We start from the raw sequence: 12,643 nt of genomic DNA, 5'->3' as shown, positions 1-12,643 counted from the left end.
AGTATACTTATTTACATTTACACCCTTTTATATCACCACTATGCAACATTACTATGAAGTTTTGTTAATTGTTGGTACAATTATTAAAGCCAACTAGAAACCATGATGTTATATGACCTGCTAACTTTTGGTTCATCATTTTTGTTTCATTTTCTGATCTTGCAGACTTATTTTGTACAGAACAAAGATGATTAGATGATACATGATGGAAGTTCGAGTGATGAACTAGTTCGCAGAGTAACCAATAAAACTTCAAAACCTACAAAGATTACCAGGGCCACCTTGCACATTCAAACCAGCCATATATTGAAATATTTAACCGAAATGTTGTATGTGTAAAGTTTTTAAATTAGTAGTTTAATTCATAACAAATTACATTCTTTACTCACATATAACTAAAATCTTGTTTTAAATAATCCTTGATCAGTGCACCAAATACAATAGCAGATAAAAAAAAACACTGATGCATTAGTCACTACACTGTCACTAAGGTCCTCTCGCACTTTATTTCTTCTCATTACATTGATACAGGTTACCTTGGGTCCAGAAATGTTGTGGTTCATCTCTCTGTGAATTCCAATCTGGCCCTCCAATTCTTACTGCTGATGAGTTGAATCTTGTGGTATGTCCTCTTCTTTAAAATGATGGATAGTAATTCCTTTCTGCTTGCCCCATGGAGGTTGTTGTGTTTTGAAATTTTTCTTTACAGCTCTCATTGTTTCTATCATCAAGTGCTGTTATTTTCCATATTCAACTTGTTAGATATCTGTTTTAGTACAGCAGTGGTTCCTCTCTTTTTCCAGACATTCCAAATTGTTGTATTGGCTAAACCCAATGCCCCGTGTGCAGTGGCTCCGATTGATTTTCCATCTTTTTCTAAGCTTAAAATCTTTTTTTTTTTTTTTTTTATCTGAAACACAAATGTCTTCTGTGTATAGCAAAAGCAAAATAATTGACCTTGCTTATCCAATACTTTCAAAGGGAACAGTATGACAAAAAAAAGGGCCAAATATTTGGATTGTAATTTTCCAGACATATAACGGAAGGCTACGGAGAAGGAAATGTGTATTGGTCTCACATCAAAAACGGATTGTTCTTTCCCAATAATAAAAAAAGGTAAAGAAAAAAAGAAACACTTGGGAGGGAAAAAACATGCAGCTTTCAACCTCTTATATAATAATCAGAATATTTGCATTTTGCAAATATTTATAAATATTTGCAAATATGAATAATTAAAAAAATAAATGGTAATTATTTAAAAATTGCACATACATGTACAATATGAAATATAAAAATACAATATTTGATCAGTCTTTGAGATCGATCCAGGACTCACTGATTATGACAGTTATGTCTCCCAAGGACACTGTAAAAAAAATAACAGAAGAAAACATCAATGGCTGAAGGTTAAGAGGCACAACTGATTTGTAAAAATAAAGATACTAATGCGACATTTGAAGCTGACAGGCTTAAATAAAATGAAGTTGAGTAAATATGATATTATAGCTAAATTTATAGATCATAGCAAGAGCCACAAGTACGGTAACCACCCTGACACAAAACCCACAGAACATCTCGTCAGCAAGGTGTATTTTTACATGAACTCTGTCTGTAAACAACAGTAAATACCATACTTAAAGGCAGCAGAACGCTGCTATGATTAATATGCTAAAACATTTTATTATTTATGCTTCACACATATTGGAAATGTCACAGTTTAAAAAAAAAAAAAATAGTGGTCAACTTTTAGCTGCCTCAAAACAATTGAGTATTGCTTCTGACATTTCCTTTTTTTGCCTAACCGAGTCACAGCATTAACTCCTTTGAATTTTTTTAAATCACTGCTGCTGGGCCTACAAATGATCCATCCTGTAAGCAAAAATATCTGCCATCACAATTCTATTATAAATATGAAACATATTAGTAATATGTACAGTAAGCTATGCACAACCTAATCTCAGAGACTAGAATAAATGACCAGGAATATCTACTGTATACATAGCCCATACATAGCCTGTTTACTGGTTTATACTTTTTTCTATATATTAGTTCTAATTAACGCAAGAGCTTTAGCAGAGAAATGTTAGAGCCGTGTTTGAAGAACATGTGTAAGACATTTTGTCATCACTCGCTTAAAACTGTTTAAAACACCAAATTTTGTGTGTATATATAGTTTTTTGATAGTACTGTCATACAGTACACATTGCACTTATTCTGAGTGGTCAGTCAATCACACCACCATTCATGGACATGACATAAGATGCCAACTGTATTTAGTAGTAACTTTAAGGCAACTAGTTTTATAACTAAGGACTCAACTAACAGGCTCCAACACCTGCCATTGACATTTAAAAACATACTTGTGTAATGTAATCTGATCAACTTTAATGCAATAATTATACAATTTGCTGACTTTTCGGTTTGGCTGATTATCAATGCATGCTTCTGATACACACCTGCTCCTCTTGGATATTTATAAATCCTTTAATGCTACTACATTATAGTACAAAGGTAACACAGGTAAAAGAAGCACAGTAGAGAACTGCTGCAAACAAATCCACGCTACAGGGACAGAATTGTTTCAGCACTAAGCGGATCTTTTATACATTCAATAGATTGATTACTAATTACTTTTTAGTACTATCGCTGAGGTGATAAGGTGATAAGCCTGCTGATATGTCAGTATATTTATGAGCATCCTTTTTTTCATATTCCCATATTATTAGTTTTGATGTAATGCATGCTATTTAACAATCCATGAGCATATTCACAATGTTGCTTTACTATGTTAACCTCACGATCTAACTACGTTACTGAGGTAAAAAGATAAAGCCATTACAAATGCTTTGAACACAATATATTTATATTATTGTATAGACATATTGGCTTTACTACTGTGGCTGTGTTTCTATAGAAGTGTTGATCATTATTATATATTATGAGCCAAAGTTCTAATTTATCTATAGTAACTGCACCATCGTGGTCATGATAGTTCCAGAACCTACCATTTTTTAATAAGCCAATCTACCTCTCTGCATGTTTTTGGAGGTGGTAAAAAAAAAAGCCCAGAGAACTCAGCGGAAACCCTCAAACACACGGCCAGAACAGTGTGAAACTCCACACAGATAGTCATCAGAAAGCAGGATTGAACTGGAGACCGTGGAGCCGTGAGCTACCAGCTGTTCCTTTTGTCCAATTTGCCGGGAACACCGCTATGAATAGTTGAATATATTTAGTTTGTCTTTTTTTCCATACTATTTCACGCCTTGGAAGTTCTCAAACTTAAGACACATTCCGCCATGTTGAAATAAAACAGGATAAAGGAGTAGTAACATTTGCATAACTGCTTCAAAAGTCTCTTTTATAGATTTTAGTGTCTATTTCATATGATCATTTTGTGTCTCTGATCCAGTATTCACAGTCTTCTCCTTCTCACTTTCCTCCTGCATACTCAACTGCAGTTTGCTCCAGATACACAAATCTCCTGTCTGTAGGGCCTCCATAAACAAGTTCGTGTGCTCACGGAGTTGATCCAGCTCGACCTGAGTACGCCGATTCTGTCGTATTAACTCTTTAGTGCGCAGTGTGATGTCCAGCAGCCCTGATTTACTTAGAACGTTATAGGTGTTGCAAAAACGCTTCCTCTTCTCACTGGTGTCGGAGTCCGTGTTCTGGCACACGTCATCTTCCAAGGCAGCTTGTGGTCGAGTCTGTAATGTCTTATCACAAATGTCTGTGGGTTCTGTTGCAGGCTCCAGTCTTTCAGCTGTGGGCTTTTTCACACCAGGACAACTGCCAGTGGTAGAATCAGTGAGTGGTGTATGGGGCTGAGGTGATTCTAGATGCTGCCTAGTTGGTGTAGTGTGGTTTAGAGTGAAGGAGCCAGAAGAACTAGTTTGTTCAGCTTGCTGCTGGTCTTTATCAGGAGGATCCCAACAGCTGGAAGACGAAGAAGAACTTTTCACTGATGCAGTAATAGTGGAGCTGCTGCTTCTACTGGTGCAGCTACTGTCCCCTGGGTGGGGGGCAATTTTTGGATAGGATTTCAAGATGGGGAGGTACTTCTTGTGCTTACGGCGTTTACTCTGTGGTCCTTTTGGTTCTGAAGCAGTTCTTTGCGAGATAACTGGTTGGAGGAAGACTACTTGGGGTTGCTGAACCACCTCAACAGCTGGACTGAAGCCCCATGACTTTACAGAGGGAGGGTTATCTCGACTCGGCTGTCAATAAATGAATACATAAAAACAAAAGAGTTTGTTTAAGTTTAAGCTTGCAGGATGGTTAAGTTATGAGAGTAAATGTTGGCCTACATCTTGCTGCACTGTTCTTTTTATATATTATAATCCAGAATGTACATTGAATGTTAATGTGAATTGCTTGAACACAATGACTTTTAGTGCTATATCTAATATAAAATAAGATTGTAGTTGTTGTTTTTTAAACAAACATGCATGTTTTGTTTATCCTTATTACATACTAATTTCAAATGAGGCATTTCAGGGTTTAGGTACAGTGTTCCTGTAAAAGGGTCAGGGGAAATAATGTTTTACCTGCTTAAGAAGAACATTATTCATGATGATCATCGGTGACAGACTTTGAAAAGATCCTCCTATTACAGCCAGCTGAGATGTTTGGGACCTGGTGCCTGACACAGCTTGCATTACGGGTTGCCCTGCATCCTCTGTATCTGTCTGCTCAACCACACTCAGATGCTCAGAACTAGCATCTACCAAAAAAACAAAACAAAAAATACATTTTTTTTTAATCAAACAAACAAAAAGCCCCTCTAACCACCCTGACAAAACACAGATTTATTTTAGAATACAAACCCGAGAAGCCAGAGTCCCTTTCAGTATCTGGTTTGGACTTCTCCATTCTCTTTGTTTTAGACTTTCCCATATTGGTTATGAGTCCGTCTTCCTTCATGCTCATACTGGATTCACCTTTGGTCTGCTCACACCACACTCACACTGCTAGAAAAAACTGGTAAAAGCATGATTAGATTAGATTAGATTAGATTAGATTAAACTTAATTGTCATTGTGCAAGGTACATGTACAGAGCCAATGAAATGCAGTTAGCATCTAACCACAAGTGCATAAGTGGCCTATTTATAATAAATAAACCGCAGTGTGATAAATAAGGGTACGAGGTCCATATTTACAGGGGTAAGGGTGATAATGTACAGAAGGTAATAATATATGAATACATAGTAATATACAATATACTGTGCAAAGATTGTGCGTAGATGTCAGATGCTCACATGACATGACGATGCCCCTGTTTACAAACAATGCTTCAGGAACATATGCTTTGCATGGGTTGGAGTGGAAGATCTCCTGCTATAGAGCTCTTTAGTGGTCTTCTACTGAGCTCTGACCTCAACCCTACTGGACACCTTTAGGATGAATGGGAATGCTGACTGCACCTCAGGTCTCTTCACCCTACATCATCACCTGACTTTATTAACACCCTTGTGGCTAAATGAGCACAAATTAACACAGTAGGGGTTTTATACATACATATCTTATGGTCAGGTGTCCATAAACTTTTACATTTTATTTATTAATGTATCACGTTGATGTTTTGTCCAAGATTTGTGTAACTATAAAACTCTTCCCCTGGTACCAGTCCTTAAAAAGTATATAAACATAGAAGAGATAAAGTATAAATGTAAAAAGTAAAAATCTTTAATAAGAATAATCACACTGAGCCACCGGACCAGTTCATGTAGGATTGGGGGATTTACTCGAGTTAGCCGGCTAACATTAGCAGCTAGCCGGGCGCTAGTTTAACATTTAGTGCGTGTTTGTCATCCTAAAGAGGCAACGTTAATAAATACAGAAATTATATTTACTCAGTAAACTTCCCACTTACTGTATAAGTATTATATCTGTATTAATCTCACCAGCGACGTTAGTGCTGTAGTCTACGTTTAGCAAGCTAGCAATGCTATTTAGCGACTGTCGGCTAGCTAACAGGTTTCCCACCAGTATTCAGGAGGTGAGATCTAAATGCTAAATGCAAAGAAATTTCTAAAATGTAGCAAAACTGTAGCAAAACAGAAAGTCTGTGTAACCGAGCCTACCTGGTTCTCACTGTCCCTCTGCGCGCGTGCGTGTATGTGTGCGCGCGCGCGTGTGCGTGTGTGTGTGTGTGTGTGTATATGTTCTACGTAGACAGCTCCTGTCTCGTGTACTGTATCGTGGATTGTTGCTGAGGTGTGTACCCGCAACACGGATGAGACGAGAACACACGCACGCACTCTCTCACGCGCACACACGCACGCGCGCGCGCGCACAGACCCTCTATACAGTTTTGCTACATTTGCAAACATTTCTTTGCATTTAGCTTTCAAATTTTACCTCCTGAATGCTGTTGGGAAACCTGTTAGCTAGCCAACACACACCCACACACACACACACACACACACGACAAGACTACTAACCAAAAACAACTACACGACAATATTTTTTTTTCCTTTTTTTTCTTCTCACAACCACAATTGTCGAATATTGAAATATATTATAAATATATAATACACCATATGCATATATCATATATTAAATAATGAATTATAGCCAGTGGAAAGGGGCGGTAATAAAAACATATACGTACCCGCACGAACTATCCACGCCCACTAAATCTCATCCTGCTTTCTGATTGGTCAGTTCCGCAGACGTTCAGCTATGCAACGTGACAGCTCAAAGAATCCCAGTTATCAAGTACATCACGTACTGTCCCGTGGGGGGCGTGGTACTGCGCATGCGTATAATACAATATATATTTATTTATGTACACTTAGAAACAGCTGCAGTGCCAACCTGTCTGTGCTATTAATCATCAAAATCTGTAAAAAAAAAAAAAACATTTGGTAGACTGTGCTGTGTGCAAACCTCAGGGTGTATGTAAGAGATAAGATGCTTTTATTTGTCACATGTACATTGAAATCTGGGGTCAAAGCACATGGTCTACTGTGATACAGTGCCCCTGGAGCAGACAAGGTTAAGGGCCTTGTTCAAGGACCCAATACAGGTATTCCTCTACTTACGCTGGAGATATGATCGTCGTTGTAAGATCGAAAAATCGTAGGTCGAACCATCGTAACTTGGGGACCATCTGTAATGGTGGTAATTTTAATCAAGTTTTTAATGGAGGGTTTATTATGTGAATTTATTTAAATCTATTTAAATTGGATGCAAATATCAGACAGACAATATCAAATAGCAGACTATGGTTAGGGGTATTTGGTCTGTGCACCTGGAACAATTTCTTTGAACATTGATCAATTTTTGTGGCTTGCCGAATTAACGACACTGAAAAATAAACCCTTTCAATAATGATAATTTTACTGCAAATGGCTGTTTACAGCATATAGGGATCTGCTTAATCATTTGCTCTTTTTATAATTCACAATTTTAAGGCTGTTTTTTTGTACTCAGTGACATACAAAATACTCTTATTAGGAGAAAAGTGAGCTAAGTATGGCTAACCATGTACTTATGTGTTATAATCTTGTAAAAAATGTAAAGGAAGAACAAACATAAACATAAGTAATGACTTTATTTAATAATTAAAATACCTTATTAAAGTAGTAATGAGACCATACAGCAAGCAAACACACACACACACAACAACAGTACCCACTAAGCTCAAGGTTTTTTACAGCATCCTGAAGACATTTTGGTTACTTTGTCGTTTTAAATTGCTCACTAAACCAAATTGAGAGAATTTCTTCACCTATGGCAGGAAATAAAAAATGTGCAGAAACATTTTACATTTAATGGAAAATAGCATTTACTATTTTCAGTTTCCATTGCACTTGTTTTTGAATGCATAACATTCTCTCTGTAAGGACTAAATTCTGCCATACATTAAATTGCAGTGTCAAAACAGATTAGTAGTGATCTTGGCTCAAACACAATTTGTTAACTATTGCTGTAACTATTTCATAATGAAAATACATCGTCAGCACATAACATTGTTACAAAGATTGGAAAAAGAAAAACTGATAGCACATATAATTTCATAACAGTTAAAAAGTAATGTAACCATTTAAAATAGAAATTGGAATACTTTGAATATATTAGAAAGCAAAATCAGGTACATATTTGAATAATTTAATATTGATTACATACATTAGACATAACTGGCTTTCTCTATGTACAAGAAAAATGCTATGTGCAGGACAAACATGCAAATACTGATTTGTGGAGATGAGCCCATGCACTGGCACTGATTATCATCAAAGATTATCATAATAGCATTCAGTCATCTTTGTGGTCACCCTTCTTGTCACAAAGTCATTTCTCCTTGTTATTTTCATGGCCACACTCTCCACAGCAGAGGGATTAAGCAAGCAATACAACAGAAGGGGATTACAGAGCCTTAACTGTGTTATTCTATTCTTCCCGGAGGATTTCTTATTGTCTGTAGACTGCAAAATCTTCTCTTGAGAGAATAACTCACCATGGCTTTCATTCCAAATGCAAAAAAGTCAATGTCTTTGATTAAAAGAAAAAGAAGAAAAAGATAGGGGTTTCTTAGCTGAAGTGATTATGATACCTACAATAGAAAAAAAAAACAACTTGATGAAAAGCTTCAGCCAGTGGACATCCATACAGTACACTATATAGTGGTGTGCGGTCAGGGCCAGCAAAGCCTTTACTGCTGGCCTAAACACTATCAGAAGCACTGACCTACATTTACAACCTAAATTCTAATATTTGTTGCATGAAATTGTATTAATTTATTCCCAACAATTTATTCTCTTTATTTCGTAGAGTTTCTCTTGGCTGCACTGCTTCCAGTACGTGTATGTGGATGTTAGATTTTTTTTTTGTCCAATCAGATTTCAGCCTCTATGTGCTGCCATGTCAATTTAATCTGCTCAGGGCCTGCAAAGTCTATTCCGCTGGCTTTTTTACCTTAGTATCTATTAGAATTAAATCTGTTTCTTTAACCAATCAGATTTCATATTCGCCTCACAGGGCAGCTAGCTTGCCCAGAATAGTGTCAGCATTTTTCCGTCCTCTGATTGGTTGGTCAGAGAGAAACCAAGCCAAGTTCGACTGGCAAAACATGTCTGTAGCGCTCTGCACACATGAATACATCTGAGTTAGACTTTTTATGCCTACGGAGGAAGAAAAATTGATTTGGTCTCAGACATACTTAAAAATCCATTTTTAATAAAAGCTAGACATCGTGAGGAGGTCGGCAAACCCTGAAGCTAGCTAGCTTGTTTTAGCCCGGAAAAAGGTTTTGTTCGCCACTTTCAGACCAGTGAATACGAGCGGTACCACTGGATCACAGCCTCTGAGGAGCGGTGCAAATTATGAGTCAGCATCTCTGGTGAGCAGGTTGTATTTTATTTACATTTTTATGTTTTTGTCATGTTATTAGATTATATTAGTTGATTCTCAACTGCCCCAGATGATGTAGGTGGTACAGTTGCGGTTGTAGTGTAGAGGTTTGGTGCTTGCTTTAGTAAAATGGTATTCACCCTCCATATGCGAAATGCCTCTCTCTTAATAATTGGTATTGATGTATTGATGGTTTCTATAATTGCAACGTGATAGTAGTGGTATTAAGAGGTGGATTAGATCCCGACTGAAGGCCCAGGTATCAAATGCACAGCCTGCCACTGATATATATATATATATATATATATATATATATATATATATATATATATATATATATATATATATATATATATATAATTATATACATAACAAAAAAGTGTGAAACAACTGAAAATGTGTCATATTGTAGGTTCTTCAAAGTAGCCACCTTTTGCTTAGATTACTGCTTTGCACACTCTTGGCATTCTCTTGATGCCTACTTTGAAGAACCTACAATATGACATATTTTCAGTTCACTTTTTTGTTATGTATATAATTCCACATGTGTTAATTCATAGTTTTGATGCCTTCAGTGTGAATCTACAATTTTCATAGTCTTGAAAATAAAGAAAACTCTTTGAATGAGCAGGTGTGTCCAAACTTTTGGTCTGTACTGTATATATATATATATATATATATATATATATATATATATATATATATATATATATATATATATATATATATATTGATGAGAAAGCTAATCTCGGAAATATAAAACCTGTGTATGAGCACATTTTGTATGGCTCAAAGCTTTTTTTTTTGGCACATGGTAGTAAGTAGACAGGAAACGTGTGTATTGTTTATGGTGTCCTGCGATCGTCTGGTGTCCCATCCAATGTGTATACCTGCCCCAGTGTTTCTCAGCATTGGTTAAGGATCCTGCACGTCTTTAAGTACTTAACAAAAATGAATGAATGAACTAAACTCGAATCATAACCAGCAGAGGGCAGAGCATACCTGCTACCATGTTTTGTTTTCCCTTTCCCTTTCTTCTCTTTTCTTCCCCTGTATGGCCTACTTAGCCACTGCCTGCTGTAGCAGAGAAAACCATTATTAATTCAAGGTCATAACTGGGATTACATATCAAACATGTTCCAGTTTCTGACAAAATACTCACCTCTTAGATTTGATAATATTCTGTTTGGGTCTATGAAATAAATAGCAGTGTTTTAAGATGCTAATAAAGAGTAACATCAATAAAGAAATTCACTAACTTCAATAAAAGAATGTTGTGTTTTTTTAGATGCTGTTCGATTTTCCCATACCTGCACTCGCAGGAGTGGTGCTCCAAAAATGAAAATTCTGCATACTGCCCCGTCATCTGTGCTGGGCTTATTTTTAACAGCTGGGGAGAAAAGAGGATGTGTTGAATGATAAGATAAGATAAGATACACCTTTATTCGTCCCACAGTGGGGACATTTCTCTGGATCAAGATGAAGCACTGTATCAAACATTATATGTGACGGCCATCATAAGTACAAAAATGTGCCTGCATTTATAATAATGTTTGCTTTATGTGACACTGTTTGATAGTTTCCTGTAACGCTATCTCCAGATAATCAGTACATGTAAAAATAGCTGAAAACAGTGTAATCAAAGGAAGTACACTGCATGCTGTATATCGATCCAATTATTCACACATTGATTTTTACTGCTCAGAAAATGTCAGAATTCAGTTCTAACCAGTAAGTTTCATCTGCAGGGATTTCTAAAAAGCAATATAATGCTTGCATGTTAGTACTAACTTTGAGGTTACCTATCTAGAGCTATTACTGTTCAATCATTCAATCTCTGTATGCATCCTTTTCATTGAATAATTATGTAGTTAAATATCCTGTAATAACCAGTAATTACCCCGGTCTTAACTGAGTTAGGGATAGCCTCATGTTTGACATCTTTGTCAATAATGGCTTATCCACTGTATATTCAGACACACATAGATAGCGTTAGCATTAACTGAATACATACTGAAATGTAAATATAATGTGTTAGAGCCTGGTAAAGCATAAATGTAAAGCATAGAGTTGAGTGATGAGTGAAGAACCATATATTTTTCCCCACTCAGTACACACTGGATATATATTCATGAAAGTATCACACTGTATGTTTACACATTTCTAAATAACATATGTAACATGATAAACCTGTATTGTGATGTTGTGAGTAAGGGTAGGAGTGCATTGTAATAGTTCATCATTACAACAGCCAGCACAGCGATGAAGAGGCACACAGCGAGGACTGATGATGTACTCCACAATCCCGGGATACTCCTGGTCTACCTCCACCAGCCTCTCCAGGGGGTGACACACACTCCGAGCCCACACATCATGAAACAATATCACTACACGATCAATTCATAAGTTTTATGAGTAGAAATTAATGACATGGATCACAAGCATGATATATGAGCAAAAATATATATATTTTTTTACCTTTGGAGTGGGCCATGCTTTTAGTGTCCGAGACCTACAACACCAACAATTTATAATAGACATGATCATCCTGATTATTTTCAACTCATTTCACACATTGACTCATAACATGTAAACGCACACTCACACTGACATCCACTGAGTGGGAAAATTATTCAGAAAGAGGTTTGAACAATGTCAAACTATTAATTGTTTTTGTGCAACAAACCGAGTCTAAATGTAGGGATCACAGTGATTGGCCATTGGATATTTGGCTCATATTCAAAGTCAGGATGAAACGAACACGTAGAAAGTCTCAAGTAATTAGAGCAAGTGAGGGACATTATGGGGTAGGAACAATGATTAGCTGGAGTACGTGCAAATTGTCACCACCCTAACACAGTAGCAAGATTTTCATGTTTTACAAGAGAGATAAAGTTGACCATTTTTAGATCAATCTTTAAATCCACAATGCTGTGAACGCATAAAATAAAAAGCACTCATCAATCACTCTGTTTGCTTTACAAATCGATATTATACTAAAAAAATGTATGACTCAATGGCAACATGTAAGAGACTGAAGGCAGATCACTGACATTATTCTTATTTTCAAATACAGACCAAATTGTAAGAATTAATATACAATAGTTGTTTTAGCCTACAACAAAAAAGTACAAACAAAATCATACCTCTGTCAGTGGAATGTGGAGAAAAAGTGTGGCTAAGATCTGTGCTAGTCTGACCAAACTGAACATGTTTAATCAAACCTCCAGAAGAGCTCTCCAAAGAGCTTTGCAGAGAAGAGGTGGAAAAGCATGCATCGTC

The 12,643-nt window shown here is 36.5% G+C and overlaps 2 protein-coding genes across 8 annotated transcripts; both read right to left on the bottom strand.

The window, feature by feature from the left end:
- Nucleotides 1-2,468: 2,468 nt before the first annotated feature.
- cipcb (CLOCK-interacting pacemaker b) lies at nucleotides 2,469-6,675 on the bottom strand. Of its 6 annotated transcripts, none has more exons than XM_046836733.1 (4): nucleotides 6,618-6,675; nucleotides 4,830-4,983; nucleotides 4,551-4,726; nucleotides 2,469-4,220 (listed from the first exon to the last, which is right to left on the bottom strand). In XM_046836733.1, exons 2-4 carry the CDS (start codon nucleotides 4,930-4,932, stop codon nucleotides 3,378-3,380), a joined length of 1,122 nt encoding a protein of 373 aa, XP_046692689.1. In that variant the 5' UTR covers nucleotides 4,933-4,983; nucleotides 6,618-6,675; the 3' UTR covers nucleotides 2,469-3,377. The 6 variants fall into 6 exon arrangements, with proteins under 6 accessions (XP_046692689.1, XP_046692687.1, XP_046692691.1 ...); XM_046836731.1 differs by lacking the exon at nucleotides 6,618-6,675 and adding an exon at nucleotides 6,088-6,374; XM_046836735.1 differs by lacking the exon at nucleotides 6,618-6,675 and adding an exon at nucleotides 6,088-6,374 and having other exon boundaries at nucleotides 4,830-4,973.
- A 1,401-nt stretch (nucleotides 6,676-8,076) lies between these two features.
- On the bottom strand, nucleotides 8,077-12,643 carry pgfa (placental growth factor a). Of its 2 annotated transcripts, none has more exons than XM_046836657.1 (7): nucleotides 12,508-12,643; nucleotides 11,840-11,873; nucleotides 11,552-11,748; nucleotides 10,672-10,751; nucleotides 10,524-10,553; nucleotides 10,364-10,438; nucleotides 8,077-8,564 (listed from the first exon to the last, which is right to left on the bottom strand). In XM_046836657.1, the coding sequence occupies exons 1-7, from the start codon at nucleotides 12,571-12,573 to the stop codon at nucleotides 8,543-8,545; spliced, it is 504 nt and encodes a 167-aa protein (XP_046692613.1). In that variant the 5' UTR covers nucleotides 12,574-12,643; the 3' UTR covers nucleotides 8,077-8,542. The 2 variants fall into 2 exon arrangements, with proteins under 2 accessions (XP_046692613.1, XP_046692614.1); XM_046836658.1 differs by having other exon boundaries at nucleotides 10,364-10,435.

Source organism: Silurus meridionalis, chromosome 23 (assembly GCF_014805685.1).
Source record: "Silurus meridionalis isolate SWU-2019-XX chromosome 23, ASM1480568v1, whole genome shotgun sequence".
In the NCBI taxonomy this organism is placed as follows: Eukaryota; Metazoa; Chordata; class Actinopteri; order Siluriformes; family Siluridae; genus Silurus; species Silurus meridionalis.
The sequence above is the reverse complement of the archived record's forward strand: the minus strand, read 5'-3'. Positions and strand labels throughout refer to the sequence as shown.

Coding starts and splice junctions, on each gene's coding strand:
- cipcb (XM_046836733.1), bottom strand. CDS start 4,932: ATGAGCATGAAGGAAGACGGACTCATAACCAATATGGGAAAGTCTAAA. Junction 4,727..4,829: donor AAGGGACTCTGGCTTCTCGG/GTTTGTATTCTA, acceptor TTTTTTTGGTAG/ATGCTAGTTCTGAGCATCTG. Junction 4,221..4,550: donor ATAATGTTCTTCTTAAGCAG/GTAAAACATTAT, acceptor ATTTATTGACAG/CCGAGTCGAGATAACCCTCC.
- pgfa (XM_046836657.1), bottom strand. CDS start 12,573: ATGTTCAGTTTGGTCAGACTAGCACAGATCTTAGCCACACTTTTTCTC. Junction 10,439..10,523: donor AATATTATCAAATCTAAGAG/GTGAGTATTTTG, acceptor TCTCTGCTACAG/CAGGCAGTGGCTAAGTAGGC. Junction 8,565..10,363: donor AAAACAAAACATGGTAGCAG/GTATGCTCTGCC, acceptor TTTCTATTGTAG/GTATCATAATCACTTCAGCT.